This window comes from Typopeltis vanoorti, chromosome 2 (assembly GCF_054136105.1).
Source record: "Typopeltis vanoorti isolate ZY-2024b chromosome 2, IOZ_Tvanoo_1.0, whole genome shotgun sequence".
NCBI classification, from domain to species: domain Eukaryota; kingdom Metazoa; phylum Arthropoda; class Arachnida; order Uropygi; family Thelyphonidae; genus Typopeltis; species Typopeltis vanoorti.
Window position 1 is genome coordinate 43,570,001 of NC_143550.1, and position 23,778 is coordinate 43,593,778.

Sequence of the window (23,778 nt, forward strand, 5' to 3'; positions counted from 1 at the left end):
AGCATTCCACCCATTCACAACCCTCCAAGTAAAAAATCTAGTCCTAACTCCCTTGTTAACCACACTCTTACACAATCTCCAGGGATGGCCCCTCGTTCTCTCACATCCTGTATTGGTCTTAAGAATATCATCAGTATCAATCCTGTAAAATCCCTTTAACAATTTAAATACCTCTATCATATCTCCTCTCCTACGTCTATCAGCTAGTTTTTGGAGCCCACAGATCATCAATCTATCCTCATAGGGAACATCCCACAGACCTGCAACAATCTTTGTAACCCGCCTCTGAATCCTCTCTACCACTTCCGCCTCACCAAGAAATCCTGGCGACCAGATCTGTGCACAATAGTCCAAATGCGGCCTTATTAATGCCTTATAGAGTGGAATAATAACTTCCCTATCCCTGCTTGTTAGTGTGTTCCTCAACAACCATGTAATTTGATGTGATGTTTTGGCAATCTTAGCAATATGCCCTTTAAACTTAAGTTCTCTGTCCACAATAACTCCCAAGTCTCTTGTCTCATCAACTTCCTGCAGTTCAGTTCCGTTAATATAGTAAACAGCATGCGATGTCATCCTCCCGAAGTGCATCACCTTACACTTAGCCACGTTGAACTGACAGCCATTTACCTCAGTCCATAGCGTCAGCCTATTTAAGTCATCCTGTAAAATATCCACATCATTTGAATTGATTATCGCTCTTCCCAATTTTGCATCATCAGCAAACAAGTGGATATTTCCATTCAAGGTATTTCCAATATCATTGATGTACAAATTAAACAATAGAGGACCAAGAACTGAGCCCTGAGGTACACCACTAGTCACTTGCCTTTTCCTGGACTCAGCTCCTCCGTAAACCACTCTTTGATATCTGTCCGCCAGCCATCCTTTAATCCAAATCACCATCTTCGGATCCAAACCCATTTGCTCTAATTTATGTAACAGAGTTCCATGTGGAATCCTGTCAAAAGCCTTTGCAAAGTCAAGCAGTATCACTGAGTAAGGATTTCCTTTATCCAACTCCACTGTTACTTTATTATAGAACGTAAGTAAATTACTTAGGCAAGACATACCTTTCACAAAACCATGTTGCCCCTTATAAAGTATCATATTGCTGTCCACCCAGTCCTGAATTCTAATTTTAACTAATTTCTCCAAAATCTTAACCACCACTCCAGATATATTGATTGGTCTATAATTTGCAACATCAGTCTTAGAGCCTCCCTTGTGCAATGGAACTATTTTCCCCTCTTTCCACTCTATTGGCACTTTACCAGAACTGAGGCTTAAATTAAACATCCTGGTTAGAGGAGTTGCTAATTCTCTTGCACATTCTCGTAACACATGGGCCGATATGCCATATAACCCAATGGCAGTGTTAGCATTAAAGTTCTTTAATATATTAAGCACCTCAATTTCATCTATCTCTATACTCTCATCAGTCAATGGCACATCTGACACTGCACTATCACTACGAAGATGGTACACTTTTGCGAAATGATCACTAAGCAACTCAACTATTTGATTAGCTTCAGTAATTTCCTTACCATCAACACTTTTTAAAGTAATCTTTCCATGGATATTCTTCCTTTTACTAGCCACATAGCGAAAGAACTCTTTAGGGTTTCTTTTGGATTCATCAGCTAGCTTCCTCTCATAATTAGCTTTGGCTTTCCTTACCATACAGGTTACTCTCTTTGCCTGTACCTTATATTGCTCATTGGAACGCTCATCACCTTTTTCTTTATATGTCTTCCACAACCTTTTCTTTATCTGCAACTCTTGTTTAATAGTATTAGTCATCCATTTTATTCCTACTTGATTTCTCCTTCTGACTCTGGGAATACAGTCTGATACAGCTTTCTTCAAATACTCCTTGAGAATCTCCCACGCACCATCAACATCTCTCCCCTTGAATTTCTCATCCCATAATACAGCTGAAAGCTGACTTCTCAGCTTGCCATAATCACCAGCCTTGTAATTCCACATATACCCATATGTGGAATATAGAGACTTTTATTGATTCAGGCGTCTTGGTGAGTTTAACATCTAGGAAACAGATGGAGCTATTTTCTTCAATCTCCATGGTCAATTTTATATCCTGATGGAGGTTGTTTAAGTGGTTGAGGAATATATCGTCCACATATCTAAGCCAAATTCTTGGTTTTAAACTAAAAGAGGAGATTGCGTTTTGTTCAAAATCCTCGAAAAGTACAGATCTTGCACGATTCGCAAGAGTTGATATAATTCTCGAAAAAGGTCTAAATTTTGTGTTGGCACCAAAATGCATCCCTAAAGAACTACTTTTAACTAAGATGGAGAAAGCAGCTTCGCTACTTCCTACCGCAGACGCGAGTTTAGTTCGCATAGAAGCAATTTTTGCAATCAACAACGCAAAACCTCCTTCTGATAATATATCCCCTGGTGAGAGACTTGCAATTAAAAATCTACGGATTAACAAGGACGTCGTCATCTTAAAAGCTGATAAGGGGAATGCAACTATAGTTCTAGATAAAATAGACTACCGAGAAAAAATCTTAACATTGTTAGAGTCAGATAGTTATTCGGAAATTGAGAGAGATCCAACAAGAGAAATACACAATTTAAGATTTAAGAGTATAATTATATTTTTCAACCCAAGCGTTTCTGTGAATGTTGTTTTGAAATTTCAAAAACTAACGCCTCCTTTGCGCGATTGGAAGACTCAACCCATATTACACCTTACAGTTGCAAAAGGCCTGAATTCGATTGTCGTCGTGACGAGAGGAATCTTTATGTGGTCGTATTCATTTGAGGGTGAGTTAGCCGATCACATACGGTGGTAGCGGGGTTTTTTCTCCTGGAAACTTTGGTTTATCATCCCACATATAGGCAAATCGGCCATCAAAACACACGATTTACAGACAAAAAATACTGCTGGTGGCGGTGATGGTAGTTGTGTGTTGTAGGAGAATTAACTACTGTAGTAGGGAAGGCAGTAGATGTGTGGAGTGCCCTCCCTCGATAAATCATTGCAAATGTCACGCAATAATAATGCAATGTGGCGTTTGCACACCATGGCGCTTGACCGCACGGAGGAAGACTTCTTGGTTTCGAATCCAGTGGGCGACTAGAAGAAATTTTTCTAAGCCTTTTTTCGACCGGTTCCCGTGTTAGTCGATCTCTGGCACGACCAAGCGGGTTTTTTCTCCCATAAACTCGTGTTTTTCTTCCCATAAACACAAGAAAATCGACCGTAGAACCCACATTATTGCAGACATTAAATACGAGTGTTAGGATTAGGGACCACAAGATGGCGGCACTTCACTGCGTGCAGCTTAATTAGTGATAGCCTTGAGTCAGCATTCTCTGATTGGGTACCAGTGGAGATTGAACTGTCCACTCAGTCTCCATAAGTTAGATAGGGTTAAAATGGCCTTGCATATTCCCTATATACGAGAATAGAATGGCGTTAGGTGATTTTTTTTTTCTGTCAAACGACATCCGGTCTATCCTACAATACTAGTATATGAATGTTTCCTTCTTATTGAGGTTGGTGAAGTAATTAACTTGTAAAATAATACAAGGGATTTAAGCATGATACATAGGAGGCCTTGTAGGACCTACAAGGTCTCTTATGTTTGCCACTAATACATAAGTATTATTAATAGTAAGCTTTCAGTGTGCCCAAAGATTATTTTATGCAACAAATTGAATTTTTACTCTCCTTATGTATGAAGTGACACGTATAAATATTCGGTTTCTGTATTTCAATTCTCTAATGTATGCGTGGATTTCATTTAATTTTATATTCAAGTAATTCTGATTAAATGTCATGGTAGGATATTTTAAAAATCTACCCTTTCGTTAACTTTTAAAGTGGAAGTATAGTCTAGAGTCCTATTTTAAAAAAATCGAAAATTCCCTAAATAATGTCTTAAGTCTCATGGCCCACTCCGATTAGTAACTGTTCAATAAAATTTATAATTAAAATTGCATATTCTATTCCAACTGCGTTTTGTTTTGTGTTTCGCCAGTGTTACATTTTAGGATGGGGAAGATATGTCAATGATTTATTTCATTTTTGTTTCTGACTTCGTTTTGCTTGGTTGACGTAACTATAAACAGATACGCAAAAATACCTAAAATATTTAGAAAACAGCAATCCTTCCATTTGCAGTTATATTATGAGAAGCAGGGTTTCCCCTCTCAAACCTGATTTCTTTTATTCTGAAGAGCACGCAATTTATAGACATGATGCACTGCTCTCATAGCTTTATCCTTTGGGCTTAAATCCAAGATAACAGCATTGTTGACGCAGTGTGAGCATCCAGCTTTCCATTTCTAAGAGTACATAACATCACAGAATTCGAAAAATTGCGATTCTATTAATGGTAGGGGGATCTCTTGATAAAGTTTTTTGGTAGCCAACACAAATTGTGTCGGTCTGATTGGCTAGCATATCTGTTTACCAATCAAGAGGCTGCAGGTTCGAATCCTGCCAGGGTCATCGATGTTTGTGATTATCCTATTAACACTTTGTGAGGAAATCGCATGTACCACTTCTTCTAGCAGAAGGCTTCACTCGCAAAACCGGATGAAGTACGGGAGTGACCCTACGGGGTCAAAATAATGTGACATGTGAATAACTAACTGACACACATCGCTGACGCTCGAAATGTGTATTTTAAAGTTTTGGGAATATCATCTATTCATCGTAATTTTATATTTTAGATCTAACTAAATATTTATTGTGTAACATTCAAATGTAAATTTTAAAGAGGAATATTCATAAATGATAAATCAATTTGGAATAGATATTTATCCAATATTTGTTTAAAAGAAACCTCCGAGATTGAATATTTAGAAGTATTAATGACTTGATTACAAATAAAGGATAATTTGTATGCAAATATGATCACTTGGTATATGATGACGTAAGTCATTAATTGTGTGTTGGTTTATGGTACATCGATTGTCGGCCCGGTTGGTCGAGTTGCTAGCGTACTCGTTCTCCAATCTACGAGTTAGAATACTCAAGTAGGAATGTGTATTTATGATTGCCTATAAACGGGAGATGAGATGTATTGCTCGATGTGTGAGGACTACCGCGCCTCTGGGGTTGAAATAGGTTGAAAAAGATTCATTTTTACTCATTCCATCCATCAATTCTCTGAACATCAATAATCACTCCACATATCGCTAAGGTGGGTCCTGTTGTAGGATTTTCTTGAGAATTCAACTTTCCGAAGATATTTTGTCTCAGCAGCGGGATTTCTGTATTATGTAAAAATACAAAAAATAAAAATAAATCAAAAATTCTTAACCGGCACGCGATTAAGAACGCTATAGGTGTACAATCTTTGGTGTGTGTGATTCATATAAAATATGTTTTTTTTTTTAATTATGTGGCGCTGTAGAGAGATAGAATTAATGAAATTACGCAATTTATTCCATATTTTTTTAACAGGAAGGAATAGTCTATTGCTATAAATATTAATTTCTTTTTCGTGTGTGTGTGTGTGTGTGTGTGTGTGTGTGTGTGTGTGTGTGTGTGTGTGTGTGTGTGTGTGTGTGTGTGTGTGTGTGTGTGTGTGTGTGTTGTTGTTGTTGTTGTTGGAGTACAAGCAATTACCGAGAAAGAATGAATCTTAAGATATTTCTTGTGCAGCTTGAAGCCTTCAAATGGGAAAAGATGTTCTTAAGAACAGAAGTAAATGGAATGAAAGAGAAGGACAAGAGATTGATACGAAGACGTTCACGCTGAACTGCGTATGGATATTGACGAACAATTGCTTTTATTCCTCCTTGTTTAGAAGAACGTCGAGAAATGGTGCTGGCAAGTTTTGCATTTACTTCCACCAAAATACATAATACTGAAATAACCTCTATGATAGAGCAATTGGAAGGAGTTGGTAAGAGGAAGTCACCTATTACGTGGACAGATATTTTCAGGTTTTGGTGCACCACCTTAAATGAAACCTCATTCTAATGTATCCAGCGTATTTATTCTTTATAGTTTTCAGTTGTGCAAGCGAGAAGTAGTTTTTTTCTATTTGTTTATTTTGTTTGTCAAACTTAAGCATCAATATGGAAATTAATAATTCAAAATTTGTTCTAATATATACTGTATATGGAAGAAACTCAGGTACATGAGGTGCATTCAGCTCTATGCTAATTGGATATCAGCATGCAAGCTAAAAGAGTACTTAGCTGAACTGGATGTTCCTGACCTGGCTGTATAATTCGAATCTCAAGACAGGGAACATTCCGCAGGAGTGGAAAGATGCTGGCATGATGGATGTTCCATCCATCACACCATGGGCATGGATGTTTGTGATTGTGTGTGAAAATGAAAATGGTGGTGGGCGTAGATGGATGATGATGGTAGTTGCAGTTTGTAATAGTTGGATTGGGTGGTGGAGACGGAGTTGTCGAGTAGGTGCCCTCCCTCGATGAGTCCCTTGAACTCCCTGGAGGAGTAACGTAATAATAATAACAATAATAATATACCATGATACTATTGGACTTTGCCAGCGCGTGGCTTTTGCATGTTGGAGGATGTGCAATTGGATTATAAATTATTAGACTTGGATAAAAGAATGGCTGAGTGACAGACATCAAAAAGTGATGTATAGGGGATGTCAGCTTGCAATATTTAAGGTGACCAGTAGTGTACCCCAGGGATTAATCCTTAGTCAATTGCTATTCAAAAATGAATTACAAGGATTAATTACTGGAGAATAATTGCGGAGTTGAGTGGGTGCAAAGGAAAGAATGATAGATATTGGGACTGTGCAATGTAAATGATAAAGAGATTGAGAACTTGTGGGCTGTAAACACTTTCAAACAAGAGAAAGAGGAGCGACAGGATAGAGTTCTAATTTCTAAAAATATCATACAGAATATCAGTTGCTGGAATTTTTCATTTTATGGAGAGTGGTGAGAGGTCTAATTTCTAAGGGCAGGGAATGCTTTGTGTTTACTAGTAGGCAGCCTTCTGTTCAGCAGGAGGTCGAAGTTATTTATTTTTTTCTCATAATTTGGTTGTGGTGAAGAATATTTTTTCTCCCCAATTGATTCTCCATGTAAGGTGTCCATGCCCAGCTAGACCTGACGATATTTCTGGAAGCACATAAACTATCTACTAATAATTGTCTGAACACCCCTGCTATTTGAAGTTATGGAACATTCCAGGTTTGTTAACATAAAAAACAGTGTACAGATAGTAGGAAGCAGTATTTCATCGTAACAGTTGAATTCAGATGGTATCGTAACACGATGTGAATTCAGTGACTTCAAGAGCGGTGTCATCGTGGGCTGTCACACTGGCACCATGTCTATATGTACCATTGCCGTTCAACTGAAGCATTCAAAATCAACAGTTAATGTGATCAACAAATGGAATGTTCTGGCATCACTAGTGCAGGAAAACACCCAGGGTAGCCGCAGAAATTGACTGTCTGGTACAGGATAGTGTTAAAAAGAGTGGCACGCAAAAACTGGCTACAGTTAGCACAGACCATTTGTGGAGTTCCAGAACTTCAGTAATACCACAGTGAGCACTAATACTGTACGAAAAGAACTCAATTTACTGAGTGTCCATAGTGGCACACAAGCCAAACATCACGACCAACAAAACAGCTTGTCTGGCCAAGTGCAAAGAGCCTGTGAACTGGACAATTGAGCAGCAGAAACTGGTACTCTGAAGTGATGAATCAAGGTTTACCTGTTTCCCGACTGATGGTAGGGTGTGGAGACAGCTTGGTGAATGCTTGTTACCACCGTTTGGTGGTGGATGAGTAATGGTGTGGGGTGCATTCATCTGGTTAGGAGTAGGATTCCCAGTTGTTGGCCATGGTAAAGGCAGCTTGGTATTCTGGATAATCAGGTGTTGCCTACACCATGGAGTTTTTATGGAATGTACCTGTTACTATCAAGATGACTGTGCCTCGTGCCACAAAGCTGCAGCTGTTATGGAATGGCATGAAGAGATTGGTGTTAAATGACTGCCCTGGTTGCACAGACTTCTGATCTCAACCCCACTGAACACCCGTGGGACGAATTGGAGCAGCGATTGAGGTCGAGAGCAGCACGTCCTCGATCTGTCAGTGAACTCAGTGCTGCTTTGATGGAGGAATGGAGAAAAATTCCACTTGATGTCTGCTGCACATTGGTGGAAAGCCTCAAACAAAGAACGTGAAACAAGAATAGAAACATTAAAAATATAACTGATAAATACGTGTGAAAGGGTAGCATTAAGAAAAATTCAATAAAGCAAAATTTGACATAGTAAAAAAATGATGAGGAATGTCAATTACAATCCACTAATCAATGGATAAAAAGAGAAAATCAGAATGGAGTAAACATAAATAGAATGGACAAAGGAATAGTCTAGATACCAAATATGAAAAGAATCAACTGGTAGACTAAGAAAATGGACAGATTACAGATGAATTCATTGATGAATGCGCATGTTGAGAGGCAGTGCCGCGCAATGGGTAGGAGGCGCCCTTGTGCAAAATTTTTTTAGCGTCCCCATAAAACAAATTTCTGTGAAACATTTTTGCGAAATATTTGACTTTTGTTAAAATGTTTATATATATATATATATATATATTACATAAATATATATATATATATATATATATATTTATGTAATATATATATATATATATATATATATATATATATATATATATATATATATATATATATATATATATATACAGGGTGTTCGGGATAAATTTGACATATTTATAATTAATTATATTTTTCCGTAAGTTACATGTATTAACACACACTTCTCTTCATTTAAAAGTTTGGACCCTTCTTCATTCATATACAAGATGTCAGAAAGGATGGATAGCTGGAACCCACCTGAATCATGGAAGAGAATAACTTGTATCATGATGATTCGTGCCCGCCATCAAAATAAGGATATTACGACTGCTGCCCAATGCTCCCTGAATACAGTAAAAACAATCAGGCATGAACTAGAGACTTGCAATGGTGACTACGAGGATGTAGCAAGAAGAAAGATCCCTAGCAGACGATCTGATTGCGTTCGTACAGCAGAATTCCTCGCAAATCTGCAGGAACAGGTGTTGAAGAACCCTGGCATTGGAATTCGGGCTTTGTTCGTGGAGTTGCTAACTGTAGTCAAGCCCTGGATAACAAGGGTAGCCAATGGTAGGCCGTATGTATGGCAGCAGGATTCGGCCCCTTGCCACACCTCTGGGAAAAGTCAAAAATGGTTGTCTGAAAATTTCTACGACTTCACCAGTCCAAATGTTTGGCCTCCAAACTCCCCAGACCTTAACCCCATGGATTATTTTGTATGGGGCGCAGTTGAAAAAGACACCAATCGCACTTCCAGTAATACAAAAGCCCAGTTAATGGATAAAATTAAAACAGTTTTTGCGGCCCTTCCCAGGGAGACTGTAGCATCAGCTTGTTCGAGGTTCCGAAGCAGAATTGAAGCTGTGATCGATGCTAATGGTGGTTATTTTGAGTAAATCTTGTTGATAGTATTGTAATTAACTCTGCCTGTAATGTTTTTTTGTCAATTCATTAAATTTAATAGATACAAAGAAGATTTTCTTTTTCCTTACGAAACTGTCAAATTTATCCCGAACACCCTGTATATATATTACATAAATATATATATATATATATATATATATATATATATAAATATATATATATATATATTACAAAAAGAAATATTACATAACAAAGATAATTTGGAGATATGCTTTTAACTATATAACAATTAGGATAAATGTAGATTTATTTTACATATTTATCCGTCTTGCTTTAGCCGCCACAAAATATTTAATAATATCTTTAATGTCTATTGGTAAGGATATTGGTAATGTTAAATAAATACCATCACAATCACAGTATTCGGAAACGTGTCGGTTAATTTATTTTTGTATATATAATTTAAAACATCCTGAGGAGCCGACTCTTTTTTAATAAAACATTGCAAATTTTTTAATTCCTCAAATAAAGTCATACTATCAATATCGCGATTGTCGGAATCTTGATTGTCGCTCAGTTTTAAGTGCAAATCTTTACAATGTTTCATTAAATCTTCATCGCTCCAATCTTTTAATTTGCTAATGTCGCTTATAACTTTAAAGTCCTCGCTATGTTGTTTTAAGAGTATGAATCTTTTCGTGACTGAAGTTATTGTCGTGTCTAAAATCGCGAAGAAAAAATTTATTTTAAAATTTTGTTTAGGATCATGCGTTGTCTCATCTGATGCTTCGTAACCAAACATTTTTGTTTTTGTTCTTTTGGGAACGTCTGGAAAAATAGGATCAATATTAAGATCGTTTGCTACTTCTTTTGCAGTTCTAATAATATTTTCAAAATATTTAATTATTTTCAAAGTATTTAATTATTGTATAACATAATCAAGATTTTCTGTCATTTCTCCTATATCAAATGTCGGATTCTGCATTATTTTGCTTGCAACATTTACGAGACTTAAGATTTCGTACCAAACATGAACAGAGCAAATAAAAAAACATTTACTAAACAACAATAAATATATTTTATGAAACAAAAGGCAACTGCACAGTAACACTGTAACGCACAAAATGAAATGATGCAAAAATACACTAAAACGTATCAAGAAAGGGCCAGTTGCAGTATGTGTAAAAAAACTTAGATCATCTAAAGAGTTTTATAGCTCGTAAATAACCTATCTTTAATAATTTAATTCGATCCGCGTCAGCCTGTCGCGCCGATAGTCCCCATATATATGGGATTTTTAGCTATGGTCCCACAGCTGATTAATATGTTTATAATTTATAAACTGTTATCTTTAAAATTTTATATGTCTATCAAAAATCCAAAAATAAGTACACAATTAAAATCAAAGTCAAAAATTGTCCAAAATCACTTAAACACAGAATACACAATACACTCAATATGTTTCACATTCAAAATTGAAATGATGCTGAAAAATATTTAAGAAGTGCATATTTGGATAGGCGCTACTTCGTCTATCCAAATTCGAAGTGGAATTTAAGAAAACGAACATCATAATATACACCTATGTTTCAGACTAAATATTTGAATAGATCAGTGTTTCTGAAACTTCAGATATCACTGTACCCCTTCTAGCTACTCACTGATGAAGCCTCAATAAAGGCTAAATCCGGTCTGGGTAGTGACCTCCCACCATAATGCAATAACAGCATACATTTCCTAGGAAATATGTTTTTCATTATGGAAAATACCAAGAATAGCGATCAGAACTTTCCCCGCCTTTGCAACGAGTTGCCCGTGTTTGTACTACGTTCTAGGACGACTTGCATTTAGCTCACGCTAGTATTCGCCGATACTTTTATAGTTTATTTTTATACTATATTCAGCATGAAACTCTCTGATTCCAATCTTTGAGTTTCTTATTCGGTTTTAAAACAATGTGGGATCTAATATCCCTTTAATTTAATTAACGAAGTATCTTTTCAAAATACCCTTATCAAAATAATAATAATAAAAATAAATAAAAATATATTTCATTGTAAATGTCTGTTTTATTTGAATTTAGATGTACATTTAAACAAAAAAAAAAAGATTTATTTTTAATAGAACAAAATTTGTAAAGATACTATACATTTTTACTTAATATAGATAATTTATCACCAATGAGACAATTGAAATTTCCCATTTCTATATCTGCTATATTGCTCTCTTTTGTGCGTTTTATAAATCCAGTCTTTAACCAATGATCCACACTCATGAATTTGAAAGCTAAAAAAATTACCGTATTTACTCAACTATAACTCGCAGTTTTTCCCCAAAATTAAAGCTAAAAAATCGTGGTGCGAGATATATATGCAGGGATTTTCGGAAACTAAATTTTCAGGAAAGAAAAAAAAACTGAAAATGGATATGACTTACCAAGAAGCTTCTATTCTCCATCACTTCTTTTGTCCTCGAGAGAGGTTTCCTTGTGTGCAATCAAAGTTATCTACCCAAATAGAGTCATCTTCTTTCCAGTTATATCAAGCAAAAATTACCAGTAATTTAAGACTTGAGATACGTAATGAACACTCCTTGACAAATTACTAGTGAGAAGAGAAAGATGTGCGCGATTGTAAGCCAGTAGAGAAAGAGCAGCTATTAAGAAGTGCATATGATTGGTGGGGTATTAACAAAAAATCGGGCGACCCAAACAAAACAAGCTGACAATTGAATTGAAACTCTTAAACCGATTTCCATAATATCTGAATTGCATTCACCAGTGGCGCACTCAGGATTTAATCTTGGAGGGGGCCGAGCGCTCAGGATTTAACCTTTGGGGGGGGGGGCGAGTTGAGTAGACGTTTTGTGAATACACACTACACATCGCATACGACCTATAACTGAGCATCTGCAGTGATCGCTAATTCATAAGTAGCACACAACATAAATAAAAAAAAATGAATTTTAATTAGGAAAAGATTTTTGGAAATTTTTCTAGTGTTTTTTCCTTTTCTTTGGGGTGTCCGTACCCCTTGGCCCCCTCCCCTCTGGGTGCGCCACTGGCATTCACTATATATTTCTTAGTTTAAACAAGTTCATGACGAGGTAGTGGCAAGCAAAACCATATGTTGCACCTGCAAAATGTGGTTTGCTCCAGTCTACACAGCACTTTCTGTTGTTGGGGGGGGATGTGATTATTAATTTGTGTTTATATATATTCCCAGTCAGTGGTGTTCCCAGAGGGGAAGGCCAAGGGGCCCGGGCACTCCCCCAAAGAAAAAGAAAAAACACTAGAAAAATTTCCAAAAATCTTTTCCTAATTAAAATTCTTTTTTTTATTTATGTTGTGTGCTACTTATGAATTAACGATCACTGCAGATGCTCAGTTATAGGTCGTATGCGAAGTGTAGTGTGTATTCGCAAAACGTCTACTCAACTCGGCTCCCCCCCCCCCCCCCCAAAGGTTAAATCCTGAGCGCTCGGCCCCCTCCAAGATTAAATCCTGAGTGCGCCACTGTTCCCAGTTGTCTCTAATTGCACTATTTGTTGGTAGAAATATATTACACAGTCTGCAAATGTCTGTGAACCTTATTCAGTGACATGATAAAACTAATTGGTTTTCGTGTTGCTGCTGTGGAGAACGTATTGTTTACTGCAAGGAGCGAGATATCCCTCCAATGAGAAAGTAAGGGACGATAGTGATTCACAATATGAGTAGGAGAATTCATGCATAATATAATTTAATATATATAAATTTATATATAGACTATAAAAGTTTATGAAATTCACATCGTATGATGCTTTATGGGTTGTTTCCTTAAGTATCTAATAAGTGGGTTTCAAAATGTTTAGTTTTAGTATGTATGACTGTACTTTTTTATTAATAAAATATAATAAGCACATTAATTAAATTAAGGGGATATTAGATCCCACATTGTTTTAAAACCGAAAAAAGAAACTCAAAGATTGGAATCAGAGAGTTATTTTTATACTACATTTATACAATGTAGTAGAAAAATAACTATAAAAGTATCGGCGACTACTAGCGTGAGCTAAATGTAAGTAGTCCTAGAACGTAGTACAAACACGGGAAACTCGTTGCAAAGGTGGGGAAGGTTCTGATCGCCATTCTTTGGTATTTTCCATAATGTAAAAACACATTTCCTAGGAAATGTATGCTGTTATTACATTATGGGGGGGGAGGTCACTACTCAGACCGGTTTCAGCCTTTATTGAGGCTTCATCAGTGAGTAGCTAGACCAAATTAATACCAAAGGGTATAGCGAAAAGAACTTATATACTCTGCTATACGAGTTGTCCAAAAGGTGCACCCATTAGTAGATACTTTTGTAGTTTTTTATACTATATTCGGCATGAAACTCTCTGATTCTACTCTTTTAGTTTCTTATTCGGTTTTAAAACAATGTGGGATCTAATATCCCCTTAATTTAATTAATGTTTATATCGCCGAAACGAAGCTTGTTGGCTCTTTATATTTAAGTAACTTAATGGGTGCACCTTTTGGACAACTCGTATAGCAGAATATATAAGTTCTTTTCGCTAAACCCTTGGGTATTAATTTGGTCTTGCTGATGTCCACTACTGTCAAGTCCAGCCGCTGTTTTTTTCCCGAGATCGAGAGCATCATATCCTTTGCTTGTTCTGATAATTTTTTTTTTGTTGTTGTTGTTTTGCATTAATATTGTTATACTAACTTTGTTGCATTTTTATACTAACTGTACTAACTTACTGGTAGTGCGTTTAACGCACTACGGGATTTTCAGTGTCTCAAGACTCTTATTTTTTCTTTTCCTTTTTATTTCAGACGCAGAGATCAATATGAGCAGAGCAATCCCAGTCCCCCCCCCCCCCAGTACTCGGACATTAGGAATGGAGATTCCAGGTTTGGAGGATCCCAGAATACTCACAACTGTACTTAAGGAGCTTGTAGGAGTCAATAACATCTTCTCCTTGACCACCTATGGCGGAGGACGATTCTTGATCGTAGTTAAAAATGCGTCCACGAGAGACAAACTTTTAGAGGGTTTCCCCGTCCAAGGGAAGCAGGTGATCCCAACCATAGTGGGATCACAGGTTCGTCAAATCAGAATCGACCGCTTCCCTATGGAATACTTAGAGTCAGGAGACGACATGCTCACCCAGACATTCAGCAAGTGGGGGAAAGTGAGCAACATCAAGAAGAGCATCTCCAAGGAAGACCCCGCTTGGTACTCGGGAGAAGTTACCTTCACGATGGACATGCGGCAGCCAGTTCCAAATCTAGTTAACATCGGCACGCCGCGCGTGATGGTAATTTATCCCAGGGTACAGAGGCAGTGTCTGCGATGTGGCTCGGTGGAACATCTGGGTAGTGACTGCCCCCGAGCCAAGTGTTTCAATTGCGTCGGGCAAATCTCACATCAGTACCCACACCCCTGCCGTAAATGCCCTAGCAATGAGCATAAAATAACATCATGTCCTCTAAGAACATTTGCAGAGCGGGCGGGGCGCCAATCGAACCTATAAATCCGCAGCCTGTAAAAGACGCCGGTGAATTTCCGGTATTCCCCAACACCATCGGGGAGAAGACCTTTGCACAAACTGTTTTAGGGAAGATTAAGAGCGTCCTGTTACAAAACCAGCAGAAGAGACTGTTTCCCCCCCAGCAACAAGATCCGCTGAGGAAGCAGTTTCCCCCCCCCTCGGAAACTTCCATCGTTCCACCACCACCATCGGAACAAGAACAACATACAACCGAGGGGAGCACAGAAGAAGCCATGGATAGTGCAACAACAACAGCTATCCCCCCCCTCAACAACATCAGAGGAAGCTTCTTCTGTTCACGCTTCCCAGACCTCCCCTGCAGAACAAAAGACACAGGAGGGGTGCAAGACCTTCCACCTCCTAAAGAACCTCCCGAAAAAAGGAAGGAAGTGGCTTCCCCAAAAGCAGAAAAGCCACTCCAAAAGAAATACGGACTCAACAACATCTGAGTCCGAAATGGAGGTGGAAACCCCTTCCAGACATAAAGAAAGTGTCAATTCCAAAATCAAAAAATTTACCGGTTCCCAGTTCAATCTATATGACTACGAAATCAAGGACAATAAGATCGTCAGTTTCAAGATTAAGAACATTCGCCACGAGTTCGAGGTATTCTCGAGCTCGTGTGTTAAACTGGAAGCCGGTCTGCAGGGAGCTGGGTATTCTACCTCCCCCCCTACAGATTGATAACTTAGTCAAATATGTAAAACAGCTTCGTATCAAAGATCTAGGCCGGACATAAAAACATCATAATGCCACCACCCCACTTCTGTGTCGCCTCCCTCAACATCAGAGGGGTCCGTTCTCTATCTAAACAGCAGGAGGTGTGGAACATCATGCTAGCACACAACATCCGGCTCTTGTTGTTCCTGCAAGAGACACATTTCTTTCATTTCAAAGATATGCAGGAACTGAGCCATAAGTAACCCGTCCATTCATTCTGGAGTTTCGGCACAAATACACCGCCGGGGTCGGGGTACTTATGCTAGCCCCCCCCCCCCCGGAGCCTTCCATAACATCCAGAGGGATACAGAAGGGAGAGTCCCTGCCGTCGACTGGAAGTACTGGGGCTGTATCACCAGATACATTAACATCTATGCCCCGGCACATGCAACATTAAGACTAGCATTCTTCCAGTCGCTTCACACATACTTGTACGGCACCCATCACGTCATCTTGATGGGGGACTTTAATTGTGTGGCGAACCCGGCCTACGATAAAGTAGGGGGAAATCCCAACACAGGTACTGCTGGCTACCAGGACTTCGAAATTCACCTTAGGAATCTCCAGTTGACAGACATCTGGAGGGCTCACAACCCCTACTGTCGGGATTATACTTGGACATGCCAAGGCATCGGCACACGGATCGATCGCTTCTACTTGTCACCATCCCTTGTCTCCAGAGCCGAAGCTATAAGGCATGTTGCACTTAATTCTACCATCTCGGACCACAAATTAGTCGTGCTCAGTTTTCATCCATTAGACGCTGTAGATGTTGGTCAGGGCCCCTGGAAGTTACCACCAGACTTCCCGTCCCTGTTCTCAGCCAAGCTTAACCAACTATGCTCCACCTGGTGCACCACTGGCTGGGACTGGGACGCCTGGGCACGACTAAAACTTACCATCAAAAACAACATGATAAAATGGGGACAGGAACGTGCCTTCCTCAGAAGGGCTTGGCTCCGTGACCTTTACAAGGAGAGGAGCTGGATCGTGGCCAGCCAACGCCAAGGCTTTCCATGTCACAATGCCGTCCTTGACATTAATCTCGACATTGAATCGGAGAGACAGAAACAGGTGGAAGAAAAGAACATTAAGATCCGTCTCCACCTCCGCACGGAAGACAGGCAATGGGCCGCTTTTTATAACAGGCGTTACGTCAACTTCCGGCAGGAGCGAACCATCACTACCATCAAAGAAGGCGGGTGTGTTCACACCACAACAACTAACATCATGAACGCCTTCTGGGGGTGCTACAGTCAACTCTACCATGACAACAGTACCCCCCTCGATTACTCCTGTTGGAACATTGAATCCTTCCCTGCGCACATCCAAGCAGGGTTGGATGCACCATTTACAGCGGCCGAAATAACATCAGCCTTCAAACAGTGCCGTACAAAGAAAGCGCCTGGCCCAGACGGCTTAAGCACGGAACTCTACCGAGAGGCCTGGGACCACATCCTCCCCATTCTCGTGGCAATCTTCAACTCTTTCCTTACCACTGGAAACATGGCATGGGAATTTCTGGAATGCCATACCGTCTTCATCCCGAAGACTAACAGGTTAGAGGAATTCCACTTCCTCTCACCACGGATGACTCCAAGGTAATCGCCTACGCGGATGACGTGGTGGGTACGCTTAGGGACAACGACTCCGTACTAAACTTCTTCAACATCCTAAAGAAGTTTAAAGTGTCGGGGCTAGCATCCAACCCCGACAAAACCAAGATCAAGTTGTACGGAGTCTGGGACCTGCACAACATCCCTGCAGGCCTCGTTCCTACTGCCGACCCCCTCACCATCCTGGGGGTCCCGTTTGAAGAACAGCCCGTGCTCAACATCGAACATCTCGACAACAACACCGTCGAGAAACTCAAGGACTGGAAAAATGGACAGCTGTCACTCTCCTCCAGGGCCACTGTCATCAAAACCATCATATGCCCTGCGCTTCAGCACGTCCTGAACATCACCAACATCAGCGAGGATCAGGAAATCCGGCTCTACAGGAAGCCCCTGAAGTTCTTCTGGGGCAATCTACGCCAGGAAGTTGGTCTCAACATCCTTGAACTTTCGGAGAAGCGGGGTGGCTTCGGCTCCCCTCCTTTAACATCAGATACCTAAGTAATGCCGCGTTCCATCTAAACAGGGTACACATCCCTGCAGCTATCCTGTGCGGTATTTCTTAGGTCACAAGCTTAACCTTTTTGGGATCCCAGTCCACCAGGGTCCCAAGGCGGACATTGTTCCAGAAGACCACAACAGACTGTGCCAGCTAATGCAACAACTCCGCTCGTCGGGTGTGAACATCGCCGCGATCCGGAACAGTTACAATTGGTACGAACATTTCTTCAACATCCTTCGTACCGATGTTCCGGATCTGGGGATCAATAGCAACGAGATCCTGTTTGGCCACCTCTTCAAACATCGAGGCTACCCGTCGAGAAAGGACCTGGCATCGAGGAATGCGTACGGACACCTTCCAGTCAACATCAACATCTGGCGGTTCAACAACACCTGGAACCCCTTTTGTGACTTCTGCGGGAGCCTGGACACCATGGAGCACGCCTTCTACCAGTGTCCCATTTCCATCTACATCTGGAGGAGGTTAAGTGTCGAGCTCCGCATCCCCCTCCTACTGCAGGAGCAAGTCATCTTCCTGCAGTTCACTCCCCCAGCAAACAACAAGCAGAAGTTAGTGGTATTTATAATTAATGAGCTCAAATACCACATCTGGAAGGTAAGAAAGAAATTTTCTAATTCTACTAATCCTCCCAATCTGTTGGATCTCTCTAGAATCGTCCTTTACAAGTTCTACGGTTCCTTAAGGAGGTTTTTTCATCTCGAAAGGGAGGCTCTGGGTGACACCACATTTAAGATCAACTGGTGTTCACCTCCAATCCTGTGTAATGTCAGACACAACACCATCAAGTTCTGCCTGCTGCTGCTTTAAGATCTCCATCTGCGGCAGCAGCAGCTCCACTCGGAGTCATTTCCTTGGTCTCTGCGTCCCCTCTGAGGTCTGTTCTGTTCCCTGGTCTCCCACGGGGGTAGTTCGGAGGAAGAACCCAGGCAGCGCAGGCCTACTCGAGGCGGGCTTCCCTGATGGGGCCGGTCACCTGGGCATCGGCTGCCTCCGTGGTCTATTCGATCTCGTGAGCCAGGAAGCTGACGGGTGAAAAGTTGTCATCTGATAGCGTGGAGCTAGCAAGATGTGTAACATGAGCTGAGGCCTACATTTCCTTTTTCCTACTCCCCACCCGCCCTTTCCATCTTATTCCCTCTCCTCTCCTTTTCCCCTTTCCCATCCCCCTCACTTCCCCACCACAACCATGCTATCACTTCCCTTCCCTTCTTTCTCTTTTCTACTGGGGCACTCTGACCCCGCTTTTTTTCGTAGGCCAATAATGAGTTCCCTCACTTTCACCCAAGTCCAGCCGCTGTTTTTTTCCTGAGATCGAGAGCCGGAGTATCCTGTGCGAGCCCTGCTGCATGATACCTGCTAGTCAACTTGGTAAGACCCCTATCTTGTTATTTTCCTTGCTTTTCTCTGGTATTTTTGATCTTGTCTGGTGCCTGTCTGTCAGTCTTCCGCCTGTTAGTAGGAGATTTCTGGGGACGGGGAACGCTTGGCGTTTCTCTTTTTTCCTGGAAGGCCCACAGGTTCCTTCCTTTTTTTTTTCGGGAAATGATAACAAGGATATTCTTAACTTTCTGATATGACTTCCTTCTTACCTAAAGTGAAAACCCTCGGTTTCGAGGTAAAATCTAACATCGAAAAGCGGACGTTCGCGAAAGCTTTAATAGATACCTTAGGGATAAATAATATATTCGGATTTACCCCGTACAGTGGAGGGAGGTTCCAGGTCGTTGTAAAAGACGAAGCAACGAGAGAAAAACTCTCTTTAGGAATTCAATGCGAAGGACAAAAATACCTCCCTACTTTAATAGGGAGTATGTTAAAAACGATCAGAATAGACAGATTCCCAGTCGAATATTTAGAAAGCGGGGACGCTCTAATTAAAAATCTTTTTTTCCAAATGGGGAAGAGTTAAAGAAGTTAGAATAATGCAGGACAGTATACGGGGTGAAGATGAAAACACACGTTCCCAACTTCGTCTTTATCGGTTCAGCCAGGGTAATGATCAATTACCCTGGTGTCAAGAAGCAGTGCTTCAGATGTGGATCCTTCGAACATATGGGGCAGACTGCCCCAAAGAAAAATGCCAAAACTGCTTAACAGCAGGACACGGTCTGGATCAATGCGATCAATCATGTTTAAAATGCGGGGACACAAAACACAAAGTAAATGCATGCCTGCAAAGAACACATGCGGAAAGAATAGGAGGTAATATAACCCCTGTCTCTGCAAGCCACTATATACAGCCACTACCTGACACGATGTTGATAGCAGATCTTGAAGTGTTGAAACAAACCACACCAAGAAAAACAGAAAAGAAGAAGCGCTCCGCAAAGGTAGAAACCCCTACTAGTTAAACAGAAACAAGAGAAGAAAAAATGGAAGCAAACAGTGCCCCAAAACGCACGAGAGACTCGGACGGAAGAAAATAAAAGGACAAAAGCCAGCAGCCCATATCCAGCAGAAAATAATAGTGAAACCCCAAAACCTCAACAGGAAATAATAGTGAAACCCCAACACCAGCAAAGGAAAATCTAACAACAATGGGGGAACTGGAATCCCAGATCTCCGGTGAAGACGATTCTGACGATGATATGAAATTCTAGGACAGCAACATGGAGGATAACAATACAACCGCCCCCCCAGAAATCCAGGAAGTTCGTAAACGAAGTAACACCTCCCCCCAACCTCTAAAATGAACCAAAGTTTAAAAATTGCAACATTAAACGTAAGCGGTCTGCACAAACCTCAGGCGCAAAGCGCTGTCTGGAGACTGATGCTAATGCATAACATCAACATTTTATTCTTACAAGAAACCCACTTTTACAAACACTGGGATGTGGAGAACTTTTCGAGAAGCTACCCGGTCACCAGCTACTGGTGTTTTGGGGAAGCTCACTCGCGAGGGGTGGGGATACTAATTCTCCCTCCCCCCCCAATCGCGGGGGGGGGGTTCTTCAATGTCCAGAAGGACGCTACGGGACGTTTTTTGTCCGAGGACTGGAAGTACGGTGGCCATAACACCCGGTTTGTGGCTGTCTACGCCCCGAATAACCCCACCAACGAAACGGTTTCTTTGCCACACTGGAAAACTATTTTTTAGGTGCGCAACACCTAATCGTGGCGGGCGACTGGAACTGTTTAGAAGATGCATGATATGACAAAATAGGCGGGAATGCTAACAGCGGAACTGGCGGTTTTGCAGCACTGAAACGTTGCTGCGAAAACTTCGACCTTGTTGATATCTGGAGACGGCAGAATTCACTAAAAGTCGGAACAACGTGGTGCCGTGGTCAGTTATCAACAAGGCTCGACAGGTTCTATGTATCCCAGTTTTTAGAACCACATGTTCTTGGGGTACGTCATATCGCTGTGAGAGGTCTGCTAACAGACCACAAAATGGTCCTATTAAAAATAAGGATACCAGAAATGATAGAAACAGCCAGAGGTCCTTGGAGGCTCCCTCCCAATTTCCCTAATCTTTTCAGCGATAAACTACACAACCTCTGTAACGAATGGAGAGACACCAACTGGGACTGGGAAACTTGGCTACAGTTCAAGTCACAGGCAAGGGAATTCTTTCAGCGGTGTGGGCGTGAAAGGGCACACCAACAGAGACTACGTCTGAGGGATCTCTATAAGGAGCTCGGCTGGTACCGCACCAGCGAGCGGAGAGGAATTCCCTGTAGCGATGTTATCAGACAGGTAGAAATCGAGCTACAGCAAGAGCGGCAGAGTAGCGTCGAGGACCTCGATTTTCGAGCGAGACTCTATCTCAGATATTTGCAAACACCTTCCGCCGCTTTCTACAATCAACAACGAGTGGCGGCAAATGACGAGCGAACGGTTTACCAGATCCAAGAGAATGGCAAACTGATAAAATCAACCCCTGAAATACTTCGCATTTTCCATCAGCAGTACCTCGGCGCTTTTTCTGATCAGCAGAGCGCAGATGTTTTCAATGAGTGGGACATCACACGTCTTCCCGAGCATCTTACCGCTCTGCATGACAGGTCGATAACTGCTGAGGAAATAAAAAAGGCTTCCAAAACAATGAAGGCAAGAAAAACCCCAGGGTTAGATGGGTTAGGGATAGAATTCTACCGATCTATCTGGGACTACGCACTACCAGTTTTAGTAAAAATATTTAACGAATTCCGCACTTCGGGAAATATCCCCGAGGAATTCGTTAAAAGCTACACAATTTTTATCCCAAAGAAAGATCGAGATCGCACCTTGGCAGATAGCTAGCGACCGATCTCCATAACTAATTCGGATTACAAAATATTCTCAAAAATTATCTGCAGCTGCATCAAATGCGGTATAGAAAGAATCATAACAAGCACCCAGGTTTACGGAATACCGGGTAGATCGATGGAATTAAATCTATTTTTCTTAAGAGATCTAATCCGTCTGGCCAAAAATAAAAATTACCCTTTGGCACTTCTCTCTACGGATCTGGAAAAGGCGTTCGACAGCGTCAGACACACGTACTTGCAGGACATCCTTCGGAAAATAGGTGGACTGGAGGCTTAAGCAAACAATCAAAAACATCTATGCAAAGGCCTCTACCCAACTAGCTATCAACCGGTTCCTCTCGGAACCAGTTCCTATTAAAAAGGGGGTAAGACAGGGCTGCCCACTAAGCCCTCTCCTCTTCTCACTCGCGTTAGAACCCCTCATAAGAAGAATAGATAACTCCCCTGCAGTTAGAGGAATACCGTTAACCTTAGTCTCCAGACAGAGCAAAATTGTAGTATATGCCGATGATGTAGCGGCGACGCTCAGAGATTCTGAGTCCATCTACATTTATTTCGGCATTTTGCAAAAATTCAGCATGGCCAGTGGTCTTCGCGTTAATACTTCGAAGACCAAAATTAAAATTTTTAGAAATTTCCATAGAAATAACCTTCCTTGTGGTTTAGTCCCGCAAACTCAGCTCCTAACAGTACTAGGCATCCCATTCACGGCGAGCCCGGTACTGCCTGTTACGAAATTGCGAGAAGAGTGCGAAAAGAAAATAAAACCTTTTAAACCCAATTATTTCTCCTTCTACGGAAGAACAGTAATAATCCTCATGCTAATGCATACAATAAATATAACTAATATAAACAAACCCAAGAAGATCAACTTTACAAAATACTAATAGATTTTTTTTGGAACGGAAGAAAGCATGAGGTTAAAAAAGAATATCTAAAACTCAAAACCAATCAAGGGGGTTTCTCACTTCCGAAATTAAACTGCCTATTCTATGCAAACACTCTCAAAACCATAGGGAAGGCCTTAAAATCTAACCATATTTCAGGATCCCTAATTAAATACTTTCTAGGGCATTTTCTCCCCTACTTCGGGACCACGGGACATGCTGATCCCAGCGCAGAGGTTGTGCCAGAATGGTATTATCCATTATGACAACAGCTTAAAAAATTTAAAACCGAAGGGATGGAAATACTAAAATTAAAGCCACAAGCAAGATATTGGGAGTTCTTTCGACTTTCCTACGCCAAATATAGAAACTAACATGGAAACGCTATTTCAAAATATCAGAAATAGCTGGGGACAGCCATTTCACCGGGATCAGGCATGGCGAATAGCCTATGGTCAGCTACCGGTGAAACTGGTTATGTCCCGATACAATTCAAGACCGTGCGACCCCTTCTGCGACGTCTGCCAAAGCGTTGAAACGGTGGAACATTTCTTTTACTCGTGCCCCCCCCCCCCCCCTCCAGGCATGTCTGGCAGAGATTAAGCGCAGTACTTGGAATCCAGCCGCTTACACTAGAGGAGGTCTTGTACTTGCAATTTCCCCCACCAGTCAAGAAAATTCAGAAATTTACAATTTTTCTCATTAATGTAATCACATCTGGAAAGTGCGGAAAAAGTCCCAAATCAGCGATGAAAACACTATACAAGCCA

At 40.9% G+C, this 23,778-nt stretch overlaps 1 protein-coding gene across 1 annotated transcript in view; it reads right to left on the reverse strand.

The window, feature by feature from the left end:
* Nucleotides 1–23,778, reverse strand: part of LOC150108972 (H(+)/Cl(-) exchange transporter 7-like) — a 327,290-nt gene that overhangs the window by 16,842 nt on the left and 286,670 nt on the right. Inside the window, exon 22 of the mRNA XM_090401357.1 lies at nt 4,195–4,323. Coding sequence (XP_090257483.1) covers nt 4,195–4,323 — 129 coding nt within the window. The remainder of the gene's footprint in view (nt 1–4,194; nt 4,324–23,778) is intronic.